The 20,703-nt window shown below is 38.3% G+C and overlaps 2 protein-coding genes across 2 annotated transcripts; both read right to left on the bottom strand.

Annotated features, from left to right (window-relative positions):
• Positions 1-1,282: 1,282 nt before the first annotated feature.
• LOC132169160 (probable glutamyl endopeptidase, chloroplastic) lies at positions 1,283-7,619 on the bottom strand. Its single transcript, XM_059580239.1, has 13 exons — positions 7,511-7,619; positions 7,383-7,397; positions 6,115-6,177; positions 4,750-5,716; positions 4,415-4,543; positions 3,960-4,316; positions 3,414-3,872; positions 3,215-3,289; positions 2,536-2,596; positions 2,284-2,433; positions 1,979-2,116; positions 1,557-1,773; positions 1,283-1,317 (listed from the first exon to the last, which is right to left on the bottom strand). Exons 1-13 carry the CDS (start codon positions 7,617-7,619, stop codon positions 1,283-1,285), a joined length of 2,775 nt encoding a protein of 924 aa, XP_059436222.1.
• A 7,268-nt stretch (positions 7,620-14,887) lies between these two features.
• On the bottom strand, positions 14,888-19,234 carry LOC132169159 (probable glutamyl endopeptidase, chloroplastic). The gene is made up of 10 exons (XM_059580238.1): positions 19,156-19,234; positions 17,823-18,831; positions 17,487-17,615; positions 17,096-17,401; positions 16,576-17,013; positions 16,377-16,433; positions 15,903-15,963; positions 15,658-15,807; positions 15,307-15,444; positions 14,888-15,136 (listed from the first exon to the last, which is right to left on the bottom strand). The coding sequence occupies exons 1-10, from the start codon at positions 19,232-19,234 to the stop codon at positions 14,888-14,890; spliced, it is 2,616 nt and encodes an 871-aa protein (XP_059436221.1).
• Positions 19,235-20,703: the final 1,469 nt, after the last annotated feature.

Here is a 20,703-nt window from a genome sequence, read left to right as displayed (position 1 = left end):
TATTAGAAGTTTGCCCACTGATCTTTGCTTTCTTATAAACAAATTTAATCAGATTTCTTGGTTGGAGTCTGCTCTTGGTTATTGAATGTCTAACCGTGCAACTCATTGCATGAGTATGAAGCTGGTCACTGCAATTAATATTTGATTCTAGCAGCATATGATTATCAAGATTTTCACAATATTGAAGTTGCAATAACTAGCTTGTCCTTGTTCTTTCATAGGCTGCATATCAAGGGTGGAACTAGAATTTTAGGTGCGGGGGACAAAACCAAAAAGAACTTTTTTGGGCAATAAAATTTTGATTTTGAAAGGGTTATATATATATATATATATATATATATATATATTTGGGGAACACGTTGAGGCTTGGGGGCTTCACAATGTAGTTTCGCCCCTAGCTGCAGTAAGACTTGTGTCAATCTGTAATATACTCTGTAACAAATTCACTTACTGGGTGTTTGAACTGATATGATAATATTAATTTGTAATAACAGTTGTAATCTAGCATTTACTTATCCTTTGGAAATATTGTTTGGTTATTTTAATTGATTGGCTTGTTGATTTTACTTTTGTGCCTCTTAAAAAGAAAATAATGAAAATGGCCCGTCATTTCTACTTGCAGACTTTACAAGCTTTCTACTAAAGAAGCACAATGGCTGGCTCTAGGGTTGCTCATGCCACCTTGAAAGGACCAAGTGTTGTCAAGGAGTTATGCATTGGGTTGGCACTTGGTTTGGCTGCTGGTGGCCTCTGGAAAATGTATCACTGGAATGAACAGAGGAAAGTGAGGCAATTTTATGACTTGTTGGAGAAGGGTGAGATTAGTGTTGTTGCCGCCGAAGAATAAATGTTTCTTTGTTTCTGTCATGAGTGGAGACATTCTGCAGTTTGATCATTTTGTGTTCCCCCTATATTTGGCTCTTGAATCTTAAGATGAGCTTTACTTTGGAATTTAAGGGAATAAACATATTGTACCGATTTATGGAGTACAGTGTTTGCTTTAGATATAAATTCATCAAAGTTTTATGGTATTTGCTTGTGGTTTCTATTATGGTTGCTCAAGTGAAATGCTAGACTACTCACCGTTATTATGCATACATCATACATGTAAATGAGACAAGTGAAGAGGAGTTGTAGCAGACAGGCATTCTTTGTAGCATGTTTAAACTGCTGGCATCAGTTTTTTTAAAACATGCAATTCTGGTATATATTTTTAATAGGATTAACAAAGCATGTGACATTTATTCTTAGAGAAAATAATTTTCACATGCATTTTTAAAATTCAGTGAGAATTACAAGCTCCAAATATACGCAGTACTGCAAGTATTGGAACAAGTGACATTTCAGGTCTCAATAATATTGAATTACACTTCGGACATCAAATTTATGCACTGATATCTCATGAGGAAAACCATCAAATTTACGTAATGATGCCTCAATGAAGATCAAATGACATGTCAAATTTCAGTTTTGAATTACACTTGGAAGCAATGTTCAAGAAAATAAAATTGATGTGTGTTTTTGCGTAAATTTGATGCGTTTGTTGCTTTCGGAACCTGTTGCCTCTTTGCTTATATCATGTTTAGATGCGTCAATATCTGCTTTTAGATCAGTAGTATTTGACACACAATATTTCTGCAGCCATCTATCAGTTTCCCAGAGGACATGCATGATACTCTCCTTTGCAGTATAGACATGGCTCTCAAATGGAAGAATCACTAGGCGACAAAGAGCATTATCGTGATCTTTCAGAGCACTGAAAAAATAATCTGACTGCAAGACATGCAAACACAAAATTAAGTGGCGGGTAACCAAATAGCTAATGAACAAAGGAGCTTCAACCTCAGCTAGTGGAAAGACTAATTTGGAACATTGAAACTAATGAGTGGGTAAGTTAAAATCTATCAAAGGATGAATGGAAACACAGGGAAAATGTTGAACCGGACAGGAAAAATGGGGAAAATGGTTCATCTTTTACCTGCATTGATAAAGTATGAGGATTCTTGTCGTCTTCTCCGTGGATAAGCAATATTGGCTTCTTAATTCTATTAGCTGACATGAAAGGACTCATCTCCACAGGAGTGGTTGTGGCCTGCCAAGGAGTTCTGTTTTCATTCTACACCAATATAACCAAGTCACTAGTCCATCAAAGAGTTAAGATATGACACTAGGGAAATTGTCTGTTGGGAATTGAGGGAAAAAAGAAGAAAAAGGTTCAACTCCACAACTGAAAATATCTAGTTAGCTGAGAAAAGAAATTCACCCATTAGTGTCTTGTCTTACCTCAAAACCAAAAGGAGCAAGTGTTCTGTAGTAACCACCAGACCAAGCAACTCCACAACTGAAAAGATTCGGGGCATGTGCTAGGAGGTTTGCAGTCATGAAAGCACCAAGGGAATGTCCCCCAACAGCAATTTTGTTTGGATGAGCCACCTTAACAAACAAGGGCAGCATCAGAATACTTCGGTTCAGAAATACAAACCCAGAACTACATAAACAAACAAAATTCTTATAGAAAGGAACGAAAGAGCTTACTCCACGTCGGATAACTTCCTCAACTGCAGCCTCTGCACTCCAGACCAACTGCTCTATATACCTGCCCAAGGAATTTCAAATATATATCCTGAAGCTATATGTTGCATAGTTTATTTTGTGAAACTTTCAAATAGCTGGAAAAGAAAACCAAATACAACAAAGCTTCGCATGAAAGCTCAAAACCTTGAAACTTCCTTCTTAAGTGAAGAAAGGACTGAAGAAAATAAAGCCCCATGTTACATAGCTAGTACAATTTGAGGTATAATGAAGAAACATAAATAATTTGAATATAGATGTACGTATCAAACCACTATAAAAGCAATTTCATTTCTCACTTATTTCTCACCCATTTCCAAGACATCTCAAATTTCATTACCTATTTGTTTTGTTCCTTCAAGTTTTAATGCATATTTTGAAGTATTGCCCCCACTCCAGCGTGCATGGCCTTTTCACACTCATTTCACAACTTCGGTTTCACAAACTTGCCATCCTTGTTGGGGTATATGCTTCACACATTTTCTCTTATTTGGTTAATAACAGGATGAATTTTCTTATGTCATCAATCATATAAAAATTTCTAGCAAGGCCATAGAGACATTCACTTTATCATATGAATAGGATGGGCTTCCCATATCCTTGAAACTATTTGTATATTACAGAAAACATTGTATCAAGTTACCTGCCATTTGCCTCTTCATAGCCTTCAGGCCATTCACCAATAATAGGAATTGCTGGTCCGGATAGAATAGCAAACCTGCAAGTAAAGGAGCTGTCAAAAGTTTGCCCATCATGTTCCCAACAAGCCATACATGCATAGATGACAAGTGAAAGACACCAAAAGAGAGTATACGCAAACAAGGGGAAGAGGAAAACCATGCCTTCTAGCCAGCCAAAGAAGGGGTGATGTAGGTCCAATGCCAGCAAATTTATTAGGAGAACCTCGAACTTGTCCAGCAGCATCTTTGCTTCTAAATTCGTCAGGGTCACACCAGACCAAACATGGAAGAGGACCATCTTTTGATGGATCATAAAATGGTGGCAGGTACAATGTTGCAGTCAGTAGCACCCCGTCCTTTCTGAGGTACCTGATCATCTCTTTCTGCAATAGTGCCAGGTGTGGGTAGGGATGAGGGGAATTCGAAATTTTAGATGCTTTCTTCTTTCGCCAGCTCAGAATGAGATATTGAGGGTTGTCAGTTTTCGACTCTTCGGAAATCAGTAATTTCAACTGATCGACTCGCAAATCCCCTTCTTTCTGATCATAAATAAAAGCAACGACAGTCTCGTAATATTTATTTTTGTCGCTCTGCCATATTCGTTCTTTGCGGCCTGTATTTCTGAAAGAATTTGGTTTAGAACCACATGGCAGCAACGAGCATTTAGGAAGCAACACACCACCAGGAATTATTTTTGAATATACTTACATGTCAATCAAATCAAGGAATGGAATGTTCCCTTCTGGTGTAGCACCACTTCCGTTCAGTAAAACATAAGTGTTTCCATCATTTTCCTTATTTACCTTTGCAATCACATAACGTGCAGCAGGACTTCTCCACAGGACTAGAGAGCCAGGATCAGAGTACACATCTTCTGATGACCTATCAAATAGGAGGCGTGGACTAGCATCTTTAGATCCAGGAGAAATCACCCAGGTTCTTGTTCGCAGTGTCTGGTACCAAGATTCTTCAGATCCAGCAGAAATCACCCTTCTAAGTGTTCGCCGTGTGTTGTACCAAGATTCAGAAACTAGAGCCAGTGAATCATCACACCAACAAATACCTCTGTGGAGATAGAAAAGCTCACATTCATTAAAACGAGATTCAGCTTTAGATGTATATCAGAGGATAAAACATAAATCACATAGATCTCATAGTCATACCCATAACGGAGATCTAATTGATGTAAGATCGCTGGCTGTTCACCTTCTAGTGGCTCAGCAGGCTGTGTATAAACTATATCACGTGGATAAACTCGTACATTCGCATCACCTCCATCTTGTGTCTTTACCCTAAAAACCTCAACAGCAAGAGCAAACCAAGCATTTAAAAAAACTGTTAATTGTCAAACAAGTATCTGAATGTTTACAATGAGATGGAATCATCCGGCATAATTATCTTATGCAATTCTAAACAAACACTCCAATGGAACCTTTTATAATTAACAACAGTTTCTCACAAAAAAATTACAGCTAAGAGTAGAATCTGTGATACGTACCAGTAAAGTGTTGATGGCTTATCTTCTCTCCATTTTATAGAACGCATCCCTTTCCGTACACTATTGCATCCAATGGGAATGTCCTCAGTAAGGGGCAAATCACAAAGTTTCCTAACAAATTTCCCATCAGTAGTCCACAAATCTACCTTCTTTGGATATCTTCCTCTTGGTACAACATTGACAGAGCACGATCTGTGAATTGAACTAATCATGAGGTATTTCCCGTCTGGAGAGGGCTTCAATGATTCATACACAGCTGGTGGGCCGATTGTCTTCACTCTCCCATCCAAAGAAGCCAACACAAGCTCCGTAGTTACATAGTGGTCGAACACTTTTTTATCAAATTCATCTTTTAGCAAATCCAAGGTGGTTCTAATGTTTTTATGCTCATTGGACTGTATCTTCGGGCCACTAGGAACGAAAGGTTTATTTGGTAGGACTCCACGAGAGAATGGGATGATGGAAACTAATATAGTAGAATTATCAACCCAAGCATAATTACGAACCGCTTCAAGACATATTTCTGGTGACTGATCAAACAAAGGTCTAGCCTTCCCTGTTTCTACATCAGCAACCCATATTGCAAGCTTACCGCTGCGATTTTCTTCATCATCAACCCAGACACAGAATGCTAAATGCCTACCATCTTGCGACCAAGTAACGACATTGATATTAGCGCCGTCAGGGATCCCATGTAACTTTTTCTCGGGCCCAAGTTTACCATCAGGCCTCAACTCATGAATCACAATACCCGTGTAAGATGACATCCGACTCCTAGTAGTACGCTTGCCATGAATACGAAACTGCGGTCTCGCTAGGTGTGCCAGTGGAGGCAGAGCTCTCAGCTCGAGAAACAGTATTTTATCCATGTGTGGCGAGAGTAAAACTGCAGGAAGCGGAGGAGCATCCACAATATCCTTAATCTCTTTCGGAGGATAACAATACCCATTTCCCAGCATCGAATCGTCTACACAAAAACATGACACCCACTTGAGATATATAAATATAATGATAGTCTACACCCATAAACACAAATTCAAGAATGTTACAAATTCAAAGCAACACATGCATAACAGACTAGCTCAAGAATGTAACAAATCCAGGTTGACCAATACAGCACTACAGGATAGAGCAAGGTTCAAATCAAAATCATCAAACTCAAACAAAACAAAAACAAAAAAAAATCAATTTCGCGATCAGGATCAGGCCCATATAGCATTCAAGCATTTCGAGCTCAAACCTCACATGTTTGCTTAAAAATCACCTTCTTCAATTGCCCAAACCGTTGGCTCCCCCCTCCCCGTGCTTTCAAAAACAACTTAAATAAAAGCGATTAAACAAAAGTTCTTTTCTATTATGAATTACCTTCATTTTCAGTTGGAGAAGCAGCAGAAGCAGAAGAAGGGGTGCTATTGGAGCCTCCGCCGCTTTCTTCGCAGGCCATGGCGGTGGTGGTCTTGACGGACGTGACGGCGTTTCGAAGGGGACAGAGTCTGAGGATTACGGGAGGTGGCGAGCGAGCTGAAACTGAAGAGAGAGCAAAATGCAAGAATCAAGAATCAGAAAGAAGATGAAATTTGGAAAATGAATGATTTCATTAATCTGCGTTCAATGTATATACACAAGAATGAATACAGCGGAAACAGAAACTAACATGCACTCTTCATATCCACGTGTCAGTTTAGTCTAACTAAATAAACTGACTAACCAACCAATATCCAACTGTCTAAGTCTAACTAATCAGTTTAACTTTAACAACTATTTACAACTGAAACTCCCCTTCCAAATGAATGGAGGAATGGAAGAACGAGAGAGAGAGGCTTCGTAAGAATATATATATTCTTACCGGCGGGCTGGTGGTGGGTGTCGTCGGATATTGACAGAGGGGAATAGGAAAAGCTGGAAAGGAAACTAATTTTTGTCCAGTGTTTTTTTTTTTTTTTCAATGGCTGTTAGATGAGATCCGGTGTTTTCATGCTTATAGGATGTCGTGTTTTTATCTGAGGTGTCACCCTCTTATTGGACGCCGTAAAACATGGTTTTTCAGTTAAACTAAATGAAGACACGAGATATGAGACATGAGATAACAAAAAAAAAAAAAAATGAAGACATGAGATATGTTAAAAATTATGGCTATTAACCGATTTGAAGCAAAATAATCATTTTGGCAAATGTTATTTTAAAAGGTTCTGATAAGCTAGAAGAAACTTTTAAAATCATCATCTTTGTAAGCTCTTTTAAGAGCATTTTCAGCGATAATTGCTGGTTTAGCTACTCAAAAACTACAATTTACTAGTTTAGACTTTAGATACTGCTATTTTAATCGTCTCTTTTAATTAAATATTGTTTTTTTAATATTATTTTATTATTTTCTAACTTTTCCTTCTCTTCCCCATCTCTCTCTCTCACACACAGCAAAAATTGATGCGGTGAATATCAAACACCCCAGCATTTGAGAAACCTTGAAACAACATTCGCAAACGCCGCCTTCTGCTTCTTCGTCCGCTGCACCTTCTGCTCTCTCTCTCTATCGCATCCCTCAACGGCTCAAGCCACCCCAAAAAAGATGCCTTCACATACGGCAAATTGGGAGCCAACTTCTTCTCACACATCTCCCTCTGTAACTCCCTATACTCCTCCACCATTCTCTCCCACGCCTCAGTCTCCGCCTTAATCTGCCTCCTCCTTAGCAAATTATACTTTCTCTTCTCCATTTCCTTGAGCTCCAATCTCACTTCTTGGTTGCTCTTTTTGTACAGACCCTTCAAGAACAGTGAGGCAATCCAGGGTGGGTCTTGAATGAAGATTCTTGGGCACGATTCTAAGGGCGTAACTTTGCGGATTTTATTGATGGGTATGTGGGAATTCATGGAATTCTCAAGGTTTTCGACGAGATTGTCGTGGACTGAGTCTGCTAAGGGGAGGAGCTGAATTGGGTATGAAGTAGATTTGAGGTTGAGTGGGAAAGGAGTGGAAGAGAGCGAAGGTCTGAAGAGAGTGTTGGAATTTGAGCTGAAGAGGAAGTGAAGGCTTTTGTGGGACTTGGTGTTGATTTTGGGGGTTTTTTCCAAGAGGTGCTGTATATTTGAGCTTGAGGGCTTGGAGAGAAGGAGGCTGCAGAGTGCATTTTGGTTCCAAGCAAGACAGAGGGAAGAGAGACTCTGTTTGTGTGTCTGCGTGCGTTCGAGTCCCGTATTTGGATGACAGTGAGGGTCCAGTGAGGGAGAGCGAGAGAAGAGAGAGAGAAAAGTTTGAGCATTGAGGGAGTGAGAGGAGAGAGAAAAAATAATAAACAAATCTTACAAGGTGCTACAGTAAAAACCTCTACTTTATAAGCTAGAGCAAGAAAAAAAAAAAAAAAAAAAAAAAAAAAGGGAAAGTCCACGTACCCACCTCAAACTACCACCCAATTGACAATATTCTTCCCAAACTTTCAATTGCGACAATGTACCCCCCAAACTACTAAAACATTGTCAATGTCCTCCTCATTGACAAAACTACCCTTAGTAAAATTTTTATAAAAAAAAAAAACTAAAATTTCTGGAAAAACCTAAAATAAGATATAAAAAATCTTTTTATTAGAAAAAAAATAAAAAATTTTCGATTTTTTTTTTTTATAAAATTGAAAATTTTTCGTTTGTTTTTTTGTTTAAAAAAAAATGTTTTCTTGTATAATTTTTAAATAAAAATTTCCGTTTTTTTTTTTTTTAAATTAAAATATTTTCGTTTAAAAAAAATAAAATTTTTTGTTTTTTAAAACATATTTAAAAGAAATCTAAAAAAATAAAAATTGATTTTTTTTTTAAATAAAAATTTCGGTTTAAAAAAAATCGTTTAAAAATTAAAATTTTCGTTTTTTTTTTTTTTTTTTGAATTTTAGGGGTATTTTTGTTATATTGATAAATATATAGGGGTATTTTGTTCTTTTTGCTAGCTTTGAGGGGATATTGACAATGTTTTGGTAGTTTAGGGGGTACATTGTCGCAATTGAAAGTTTGGGTGGGACATTGTCAATTGAGTGGTAGTTTGAGGGGAATATGTAGACTTTACCAAAAAAAAAAAAAAAGTGAAAATAGCTAAATTTAACTAAAAAGTTGGTTTACAAGCTCGAAGATGCTCTAAGAAAGCTATGTGGTTCGTTTCGGCTCTGGAGTTGCTGCCATATGTAGTGTCTTACGTTTCTAGCCTTCTAGGTCATCTGATTCCCCATAACAAAAGCTCATTTACCTTAGCAGCCTCTTGAAATACTTGACGACCAGCAACAAGTTGATTGTTTACCTATTAGTAAGAAGTTAATCGAACTACAATTTAATCCCCCTTAGCATAAGCTTATGCCATTGGAAATTCCAAGATTGAATCTACTACAGATAAAGCTAGAACAATTATATGGGAGACAATGGCTAGTGAATTGATGGAAATACTTATTGGAAGAAGCCTCTATAATCTTATATATTCGTCATTTGGTTAAACTACCAATTTAGGCTTCATTTGATGGGGATTCTTTGATGATGCTTAAGTTTTTAAAAACCAGATGTTACTTGCAGTCTCTTTGTTGGTTCTTTGTCCATTAATTGGTGGTTCTTATTTAGGAATGTTGTTATGTTATCTTAATGGTTTGAAATGTTTGGTATCGATCATCTTGAAAGATAAAAGTTGGTTTTCCAGCTCTAGAGGCTTCGGGAGATTAGTTTTGAGAAGATTTTGGATGATTAATTATCCCCTCTTCAAATCATTAGAAAAGGAGCCAGGCCTTTTAAGTGATGGGATAAGAAGAAACTACACATTAATTAAGGACAATGCATTTGCTTTATTTATATTTTAAATCATGACATTCTGCTCTTTAGCTATACTATTAATGCATAAAGTTGGATAATAGAATGGTAAATTGATAATATTGCTACTGTACGATACAATTAAGCGCGCGTTCAAACTGGACGGACACTGCAATATATACCATGTCGGGCTGCCATGGACAGTAGAATGGAATCCAAAATACAATTTACTTGTGTATGCTGGAAATGACGAGAGCAAATATCAAGTTGATGAAGGTATTGCCAGTTTTTTGCTAAGTTAGTGAATTTCATTAATGCTGGTGATCTTAAAGAAACACACAGTGATGCACACCAGTTTTAGTCAAATACTTGCCAAGCTTCCTCGTTTTATTTCCTTTTGTTGGTTTATGGGTTCTGTCGTGGGAGACTAGCTCTCCAAATCCTTCTCTAAGTTGGAGTGTGTGGGGCTCACGTAGTGTACAAGTCTTTCTTGTAAAAGGCTTTGTTCTTTTGTCTTATATGAAATCCAAGACCTACTTGTAGCAGGAATACTAGATCCCTACGATTTGAAGGAGGAGGCAACCGACTTTCACACCTTATTAAAGGACATGACCTTAGACGTCACACCAGATTTCCTCTTCCCGATCCCCCCGAAAAAAGGTGGATGCTCATCTAGGTAGGAGTTACTTCACTTTCAGTGTTCGGCGCTCCCTTCGAACTGATATCCAAATATTTCCTGTAACTGGGTGATTTGAAAAATCTTCTGCCCGGGAAGATGCATCCTTTTGTTTGATATATCACAATATAGAGCCGCACAAAGGCTAGTCTATAAAGGAGAGTAAGGTGGGCTGCTATGTGTGTGATCAACGGGCGCCGACTGTTTTCTTCTTAATTTTGGAGGAGCCAAAATAAGAGAGAAAAAAAAAGGATGCTATTGTGAAAGAGAAAAAGAAATAGAGATCAATCGCCATCCTGTCCCAACAAAAGAAGAAGAGTTAGTATTACTGTCTTTTGTTTTCTTATTTGAGAATAATCTCTATTGTGTGATAGTGAGATTTAAGTGTATTGGGATTTTGGGATCTGAGTGATTTTCTCTTTACTATATTTTTGTATTCCATCTTTCATAGTGAATTTCTTCGTGATCGCCTCTACTAGTGGACATACCTCACATTGAGGGAACCACTTAATTAGTGTTATCTTGTGTGTGATTGTTCTCGCCTTATTTAAACATAATTGTGATCATGTGTTTTTTGCACAACAAGTAGTATCAAAGCTTAGGTTCGAAAAATCAAATTGACATCAAATATGGCGAGTATCAAGTTTGAAGTTGAGAAGTTTAATGAGAAGAATAATTTCCCTCTTTGGCAAAGAAGGATGAAGGATTTGCCGATCCAGCAAGGAGTTCACAAGGCGTTATTGGGAAAAGCGAAGAAACCCTAAAAGATGGAGAATGATGTCTGGGAAAAGATGGATGCAAAGGTTGCCAGTGCAATCCGTCTTAATTTATCAGATGAAGTCATTCACAATGTGATTGATGAAGAAAAAGCAAAATCAGTTTGGCAAAAATTAGAGAGTGTATATGGCGAAGAATTTGACGAATAAGCTGTACGTGAAGAAGCAGCTATATGGTTTACAAATGGAGGAAAATACAGATCTGTTAGAGCACCTCAACAAATTCAACATGTTAAATATACAGTTGTTGAATTATGGAGTGAATATTAAAGAAGAAGATAAAGCGATACTTTTGTTGACATCGCTTCCCCCTTCTTATGATCACCTAGTTAAGACATTGTTATATGGGACAGAGACTCTAGTGTTTGAAGAGGTGACAGGATCTCTTTTGTCACATGAGATGCAGAGGAAACTTGTCAATGATCAGGCTAACGGGCTTGTGGCACAGTTTGAGCCAAAGTGTGAAAGAGATAAGTTTAAGGGGAATAATGGTAGAGGTAAACAGTATCGGTCACGATCGGCACAGGGTGGAGAATCTTGGTCAGATGCAACAGATGTGGAGTACCATTATTGTCATAAGAAAGGGCACTACAGAAAATTGTGCAAGCTGATGAAACAAGATCTTGAAGATAAGAGAAGACAAGGTTCCGCTGATTCAGTCAGTGTGGCCGATGGTGAGTCTGATGACAGCGAGGTTAGTCCAGATGTTCTTTCAGTTTTCTCAGGTAAAAATTCTCTCATAGACTCTTGAGTTTTGGATTCTGCTTGTTCATATCATATGTATTCGAATAGGCAGTAGTTCGACACATTTAAATCCTGTAATGCGGGTACAGTGCTAATGGGAAATGGTGCTAATGGGCAATGATGCTAGGTGTAAGGCCATTGGACTAGGTACCATAAAAGTCAGGATGTTTGATGGGATTATCAAGATACTCACTAATGTCAAATATGTTCTCAACCTTAAGAAAAGTTTGATCTCATTAGGCACATTAGATTCTTTGGGCTATGGTTATTCGGCCAAAGATGGAGTTATGAAAATAACTAAAGGTGCTATGGTGATAATGAAGGGTAATAAAATTGGCAATTTGTATAAGTTACTCGGGGACACAGTTATAGGTGGAGCTGTAGTGTCCACCTCGGCATAACCAAATAATGATAACACAGGCGAGCGTAGTATGTTTGAGCTTCACAAAAAGAATTTGTTGAAAGGTGCGAAGTCATGTAAATTGGGTTTCTGCAAGTATTGTCTATATGGGAAGCAACGAAGAGTCAACTTTAAGGTGACGTCTCATACAAGCAAAGGTGTTCTCGACTATGTTCACTCAGATGTTTGGGGACCAGTGGTGGTGCCACCAAACGGAGGTGCATATTATTTTGTCAGTTTTATTGATGATTTCTCAAGAAAGGTCTGGGTGTATTTTATGAAGCACAAGTCAGAGGTTTTCACCATTTTCAAGCAGTGGAAGGCGCAGGTGGAAAATCAGACTGGAAGAAGAGTGAAGTATCTGAAATCCGACTATGGGTTAGAGTACAAAGACACTGCATTCTTGGAATTCTGCAAAACATAAGGCATTATTCGTCACTTCACAGTGAGAGGGACTCCACAGCATAATGGAGTTGCCGAAAGGATGAACAGAACACTGTTGGAAAAGGCGAGATATATGAGGTTGAGTGCAGAATTGCCAAAGAGTTTTTGGGCTGAATCAATTGATTATGTATGCTTTGTCACCAATCAATCTCTAGCTGCTGGGATTGACTTCAAGGCTCTAGAGGAAGTATGGTCAAGTAAACCGGTTGATTATTCTATGTTGAGAATATTTGGTTGTCCGACATATGTTCATGTGCAGAGTGGAGAACGATCGAAATTAAATTCAAAGTCAATAAAATGTATTTGTCTTGGTTTAGAATCTAGTGTTAAAGGCTATAGGCTTTGGGATGCAGTCTCAAAAAAGAAGATTGTTAGCAGAGACGTGGTATTTGATGAGGCCTATATGTTAAGAAAATGTGAGGGTGAAGCATCGACTGAGAGCCAAAAAGAGAAACAGGTCGTGGAGGTGGAGCTTGATGAACATCGTTCACTCACCTTTTCTTATGTGATGACGAAGAATCGTCAAGAGATTCAGAGCACCGACAAGAGCCTTATTCTTTAGCAAGAGGCAGAAAGAAACGTGATTGAAAAGCACCGAAGATGTATGGATTTGAGGACATGGTTTCCTTTGCTTTGACAGCTGGTAGTGGAGACTCATCATCTGTTCAGAATGAGCTGCCGACAAAAGTGGAGTTACTACAGAAAGGTAAAGCTTAGGAATCGACAGAATTGCTCAAGGCAAGAAGGCTAGAGGGTGCATATGGGTCTATAGAAAGAAAGAGCCAACAGAGAAAGCTGTGTGGCCTAGAGGACTGACAGAGAAGCATGGTAGTCTGTCTAAATCAGGTCCTATACTCAAGTTCAAGAGGTGCTTGGACTTGAGTGTCACTTGTGGAATGTGATAGCCCTTAGGGGCTTGGGCGGAGGCATCAAAAGGAGATTTGTTTTGTTGCGACTTTATGGGTTTCAAGTCAAGGTGGAGATTGTTGAGTATGTGACTTTTCAACCCTCAATTTAGTCATGGGCCCCATGTCTTGCTTCATTGGTTTATGGGTTTTGCCGTGGGAGACTAGCTCTCCAAATCCTTCTCTAAGTTGGAGTGTGTGGGGCTCACGTAGTGTACAAGTCTTTCTTGTAAAAGACTTTGTTCTTTTGTCTTATATGAAATCCAAGACCTACTTGTAGTTGGCATACTAGAACCCTACGATTTGAAAGAAGAGGCAACCGACTTTCACACCTTATAAAAGGACATGCATCCTTTTGTTTGATATATCACAATATAGAGCCGCACAAAGGCTAGTCTCTAAAGGAGAGTAAGGTGGGCTGCTATGTGTGTGATCAAAGAGCGCCAAATGTTTTCTTCTTGATTTTGGAGGAGCCAAAATAAGAGAGAAAAAGAAAGGATGCTACTATGAAAGAGAAAAAGAAATAAAGACCAACTGCCATCATGTCCCAACAAAAGAAGAAGAGTTAGTATTCCTATCTTTTATTTTTCCTTTGAGAATAATCTCTATCATGTGGTAGTGAGATTTGGATGTATTGGGATTTTGGGGTCTGAGTGATTTTCTCTTTACTATATTTTTGTACTCCATCTTTGATTGGCTCATGTCAATCAGTATTATACTATGTAACAAATACCTTAGAGGCTCCAAATACATTCTTTGAGGTCCTACTTGCCTCATCGGAAGCCTTATCCATTGCCATGCCACCTTGAAAGGACCAACTGTCGTCAAGGAGTTATGCATTGGGTTGGCACTTGGTTTGGCTGCTGGTGGCATCTGGAAAATGCATCACTGGAATGAACAGAGGAAAGTAAGGCAATTTTTTTTTATGACTTGTAGGAGATTAGCATATCACTACTTACCGTTATTATGCATACATCATACGTGCAAATGAGACAAGTGAAGAGGACTTGCAGCAGGCAGGCATTCTTTGTAGCATATGTAATCGGAGAGTCTATTTAAACTGGCATATGTTTTTTTTTAAAACATGTAATACTTGTATATATTTTTAATAGGATTAACAAAACATTGAAATTTATTCTTAGAGAAAATAATTTTCACATGCATTTTTAAAATTCATGTGAGAATTACAAGCTCCAAATATACGCAGTGCTGCAAGTATTGGATTAAATGGCATTTCAGGTATCAATAATATTGAATTACACTTCGATATCAAATTTATGCACGGATATCTCACGAGGAAAATCATCAAATTTACGTAATGATGCCTCAATAAGGATCAGATGACATGTCAAATCTAAGTTTTGAATTACACTTGAAAGCAATGTTCAAGAAAATAAAATTGATGTGTGTTGCTAATAGAATTAAGTAAATTTGATGCGTTTGTTGCTTTCGGAACCTGTTGCATCTTTACTTGCATCACGTTTAGATGCGCTAATATCTGCTTTTACATCAGTAGTATTTGACACACAATATTTCTGCAGCCATCTATCAGTTTCCCAAAGAACATGCATGATACTCTCCCATGCAGCATAGACATGGCTCTCAAATGGAAGAATCACTAGGCGACAAAGAGCACCTTGGCCTTTTAGAGCACTGAAAAAATGATCTGACTGCAGAGCATGCAAACACAAAATTAAGTGGCGGGTAACCACATAGGTAAAGAACAAAGGAGCTAGTGGAAACTAATTTGGAATATTGAAACTAAAGAGTGGGCAAGTTAAAATCTATCAAAGGATGCATGGAAACACAAGAAAAATTGGGAAAATGGTTCATATTTTACCTGCTTTGACAAACTATGAGGATTATCGTCATCTTCTCCGTGGATAAGCAATATTGGCTTCTTTATTCTATTAGCTGACATGAAAGGACTCATCTCCACATGAGTGGTTGGGTCCTCCCAAGGAGTTCTGTTTTCATTCTACACCAATATAACGAAGTCACTAGTCCATCAAAAGTTAATAGGGAAAATGTCTTTCTTACTTTTCTAATTGAATAAGGAAAAGGGTTACGGGGGAAGGGAAAAAAGAAGAAAAAGGTTCAACTCCACAACTGAAATTATCTAGGGGAAGGGAAAAAAGAAGAAAAAGGTTCAACTCCGCTGAGTAAAGAAATTCATCCATTAGTTTCTTACCTCAAAACCAAAAGGAGCAAATGTTTTGTAGTAAGCACCAGACCAAGCAACTCCACAACTGAAAAGATTCGGGGCATGTTCTAGGAGGTTTGCAGTCATGAAAGCACCAAGGGAATGTCCCCCAACAGCAATTTTGTTTCGATAAGCCACCTTCACAAGGGCAGCATCAGAATACTTCGGGTCAGAAATACAAACACAGAACTACATAAAAAAAAATTCATATAGAAAGGAATGAAAGAGCTTACTCCACGTCGGATAACTTCCTCAACTGCAGCCTCTGCACTCCAGACCAACTGCTCTACATGCCTGTAATTTATGGCTTGTAATTCTTAGATTTTTGTGTCAAACAAACCACTATAAAAGCAATTTCATTTCTCACTTATTTCTCACCCATTTCCAAGACATCTCAAATTTCATCGCCCCTATTTGTTTTGTTCCGTCAAGTTTTAATGCATATTCTGAAGCATTTCCCCCACTCCAGCATGGTCTTTTCACACCCATTTCACTTCGGTTTCACAAATTTGCCATCCTTGTTGGGGTATGTGCTTCACACTTTTTCTCTTATTTGGTTAACAACAGGATGAATTTTCTTACGTCATCAATCAATAAAAATTTCTAACTAGTCCATAGAGAGACATTCACTTTATCATATGAGTAGGATGGGATTCCCATATCCTTGAAACTATTTGTATATTCCTGAAAACATTGTCTCAAGTTACCTGTCAATTGCCTCCTCATTGCCTACACCAATTGTTGGTCCGCATAGAATAGCAAACCTGCAAGTAAAGGAGCTGTCAAAAGTTGGTCCATCATGTTCCCAACAAGCCATACTGTGAATAGATGCAATTGGAAGGAGAATAATGAAAGACACCAAAACTAAGAGAGTATAAGCAGACAAGGAGAAAAGGTGAACCATGCCTTCTAGCAAGCCAAAGAAGGGGTGATGTAGGTCCTATGCCAGCAAATTTATTAGGAGAACCTTTGCTCTTAAATTCGACAGGGTCACACCAAACCAGACATGGAAGAGGACCATCTTTTGACGGATCATAACCCGGCGGCAGGTACAATGTTGCAGTCAGTTGCACCCCATCCTTTCTCGGGTACCTGATCATCTCTTTCCGCAGTGATGCCAGCTCTGGGTACGGATGAGGGAAATACGTAATTTGATATGCTTGCTTCTCTGGCCAGCTCAGGATGTGATATTGAGGGTTCTCAGTTTTCGACTCTTTGGAAGTCAGTACTTTCAACTGATCGAGTCGCAAATCCCCTTCTTTCTGATCAGAAATAAAAGCAACAACAGTCTCGTAATATTTCTCTTTGTCGCTCTGCCATATTCGTTCTTTGCAGCCTGTATTTCTGAAAGAATTTGATTTAGAACCACATGGCAGCAACGAGCATATAGGAAGCAACACACCAGAAATTATTTTTGAATACTTACATGTCATACAAATCAAGGAATGGAATGTTCCCTTCTGGTGTAGCATCACTTCCGTTCAGTAAAACATAAGTGTTTTCATCATTTTCCTTATTTACCTTTGCAATCACATGAGTTGCAGTTGCAGCAGGAGTTGTCCACAGGATTGGAGAGCCAGGATCAGAGTACACATCTTCTGATGACCTATCAAAAAGGATGCGTGGACTAGCATCTTTAGATCCAGGAGAAATCACCCAGGTTCTTCTTTGCCTTGTCTTGTCCCAAGATTCATAAACTAGAGCCAGTGACTCATCACACCAGCAAATACCTCTGCGGAGACAGAAAAGCTCACATTCATTAAAACAAGATTCAGCTTTAGAGGATAAAACATCAATCACAAAGCTCATAGTCATACCCATAACGGAGATTAAGTTGGTGTAAGATCGCTGGCTGTTCACCTTCTAGTGGCTCAGCAGGCTGTGTATAAACTATATCACGTGGAGAAACTTGTACATTCGCATCACCTCCATCTTGCGTCTCTACCCTAAAAACCTCAACAGCAAGAGCAAACCAAGCATTTAAAAACTGTTAATTGTCAAACGAGTATCTGAATGTTTACAATGAGATGGAACCAACCAACCTCAATATTGAATCATCCTGCATTATCTTATGCAATTCTAAACAAACACTCCAAAAAAATTACAGCTAATGTCTTCCACAGACAAACAAGAGTAGAATCTCTGATACGTACCAGTAAAGTGTTGATGGCTTATCTTGTCTCCATTTGATTGAACGCATCCCTTTCCGCACACTATTGAATCCAATGGGAATGTCCTCAGCAAGGGGCAAATCACAAAGTTCCCTAACAAATTTCCCATCAGCAGTCCACAAATCTACCTTCTTAGGAAATCTTCTGCATGGTACAATGAAAGAGTACGGTCTGTGAATTGAACTAATCATGAGATATTTCCCATCTGGAGAGGGGTCCAATGATTTATACACAGCTGGTGGGCCGATTTCCTTCACTGTCCCATCTAAAGAAGCCAATACAAGTTGCGTAGTTGCATTGTAATCGAACAAATCTTCATCGTGTTCATCTTTTAGCAAATCCGGGAAGGTTCCAACTTGAATAACGTTTTTTTGCTCATTGGACTGTATCTTTGGGCGACTAGGAACGAAAGGTTTATTTGGTAGGCCTCCACGAGACAATGGGATGGTGGAAACTAAAAGAGTAGAATTATCAACCCAAACATAACTGTTATGATGAACCGCTTTCAGACATATTTCTGGCGACTGAAACAAAGGTCTAGCCTGACCTGTTTCTACATCAGCAACCCATATTGTAATCTTACCGCTTAGATTTTCTTCATCATCAACCCAGACACAGAATGCTAAATGCCTACCATCTTGCGACCATGAAACGACATTGATCTTAGCGCCCTCAGGGTACCCATGTAACTCTTTCTCGGACCCAAGTGCAAGTGTACCATCAGGCCTCAACTCATGAATCTCAATGCCAAAACCAATACCCAAATAAAATGACATCCGACTTGTACTATTCCACTTTCCATCAATACGAATCCCGGTCAACTTTTTATTTGGTAACGCTAGCACTGCCAGTGGAGGCAGAGCTCTCAGCTTGATAAACAGTATTTTATCCCTGCGTGGCGAGAGTAAAACTGCAGGAAGCGGAGGAGCATCCACAATATCCTTAATCTCTGTCGGAGGAAGACGATACCCATTTCCCAGCATCGAATCGTCTACACAAAGTACATGCATGACACCCACTTGAGATATATAATGATAGTCATAAACACATAAACACAAATTCAAGAATGTAACAAATTCAAAGCAACACATGCATAACAAGACTAGCTCAAGAATGTAACAAATCCAGGTTGACCAATACAGCACTACAGGTCCAAATCAAAATCATCAAGCATTTCAAGCCCAAAGACTGACGTGTTTGCTTAAAAATCACCTTCTTCAATTGCCCAAACCGTTGGTTCCCCCCTCCCCGTGCTTTCAAAAACAACTTAAAATAAAAGCGATTAAACAAAAGTCCTTTTTCTATTATGAGTTACCTTCATTTTCACTTGGAGAAGCAGCAGTAGCAGAAGAAGGGGTGCTATTGGAGCCTCCGCCGCTTTCTTCGCCGGCCATGGCGGTGGTGATCTTGACGGACGTGACGGCGTTTCAAAGGGGACAGAGTCTGAGGATTACGGGAGGTGGCGAGCGAGCTGCGACTGAAGGAGAGAGCAAAATGCAATATTAATCAAGAATCAGAAAGAAGATGAAATGTGGAAAATGAATGATTTCATTAATCTGCGCATGTTCAATGCATATATATACAAGAATGAATACAGAGGAAACAGAAACTAACATGCACTCTTCATATCCACGTGTCAGTTTAGTCTAACTAAATAAACTAACTAAGCAACCAATCCAACTGTCTAAGTCTAACTAATCAGTTTAACTTTAACAACTACTAACAACTGAATCTCCCCTTCCAAGTGAATGGAGGAATGGAAGAAAGAGAGAGAGAGAGAGAGGCTTCGTGAGAATTGATGAGTCTTGAAGTGGGTCCCGTGCTTTTTTTTTATGTGATATCACTTCGTTTTTCACATACCATAGGCACTTACAGAAGGAATATCTATATATTATACTCATATACCGGTTGTTTGAACTGATCATATGATTATAGTATTAATATTATTTTGCCATTTACTTCTCTATTGGAAATATTGCTTGGTTATTATAATATTGGTTTGTCAAGGAGCTTCTGAAAATCATGATTCTCGCATGCATTTTTAGTAAGATTAATAGAACATGTGACACTTGATTTAACAGAATTTCCAAGATATTTTTGATTGCTGGAAGGAGCTGAAAATTTCATATTTAAGCATCAGTCGCCAGAGTTAGTACTGTATTGAAACTATAAGCAGTCGTTAGTTTGCTTTGTTAACTAGGAATTAGGCTAAAAAAGAATCAATTTTTCATTTGTATGTCACCTAATTCTTCTTTATGATACAACTTAGGGAATTTTTTTTTACCAACTGGTTTGTTATAGGAGAAAATGAATTAGCTAGTACGTAAAGATAGCTGATGTTTAGCGTGTGATTGGAAAGTGTTAAAATTTATTTTAGCGGGTGTCATTAAGTTGTAAAGAAATGTACAAAAGCTTAGATGATGAAAATATGAAAAAGAATCAAAAGCTTCTTTAGTTGTTATATTTCGGCAGAACAATTCAAAAGATAAGAAGTATCGTTAATTTATTCATGCTGTATTCTAGTTCTGTAACTTAATGAACATTTGTAACTAGATAAACGTTTGATAATTATAAATCAGTAGAACTTTTTACGTTTCCTATCGTATATCAGATGCTTGATGCTGTCTAAAATGTGCCACTCATAATTTTACGCTTGATGTCTGTTAGTATGTCTAAATGGCAGTAGTTATACTTTTTGTTCAAAGTTGACTTTAATGATTGTATTAGTACTCTCTATATATGAGACGTGGTGCATGTTGCCATGTTGCCAAGATGCTAGTAACTTGTAAGGAATGTAATCAAACTTGTCTTTTATCATTTCTATCTTGTGGTAAAAGTTTCTTGTGTGTCCAGGCATTTACGG

This window comes from Corylus avellana, chromosome ca2, assembly GCF_901000735.1.
Source record: "Corylus avellana chromosome ca2, CavTom2PMs-1.0".
NCBI lineage: Eukaryota > Viridiplantae > Streptophyta > Magnoliopsida > Fagales > Betulaceae > Corylus > Corylus avellana.
Note: the sequence above shows the minus strand (reverse complement) of the source record. Positions and strands in the feature narration are given on the sequence as shown.

Excerpts from the sequence above, each read along its gene's own strand:
- LOC132169159 (XM_059580238.1), bottom strand. The coding sequence starts at position 19,234 with ATGGCCGGCGAAGAAAGCGGCGGAGGCTCCAATAGCACCCCTTCTTCT. Across the intron at positions 16,434-16,575 it reads CTTCTTTGGCTTGCTAGAAG|GTTTGCTATTCTATGCGGAC; the intron begins GCATGGTTCACC and ends CTTTACTTGCAG. Across the intron at positions 15,445-15,657 it reads TTGCTCCTTTTGGTTTTGAG|AATGAAAACAGAACTCCTTG; the intron begins GTAAGAAACTAA and ends ATATTGGTGTAG.
- LOC132169160 (XM_059580239.1), bottom strand. The coding sequence starts at position 7,619 with ATGAATTCCCACATACCCATCAATAAAATCCGCAAAGTTACGCCCTTA. Across the intron at positions 3,873-3,959 it reads TTCCTTGATTTGATTGACAT|AAATACAGGCCGCAAAGAAC; the intron begins GTAAGTATATTC and ends AAATTCTTTCAG. Across the intron at positions 1,774-1,978 it reads CTCATACTTTATCAATGCAG|TCAGATTATTTTTTCAGTGC; the intron begins GTAAAAGATGAA and ends CATGTCTTGCAG.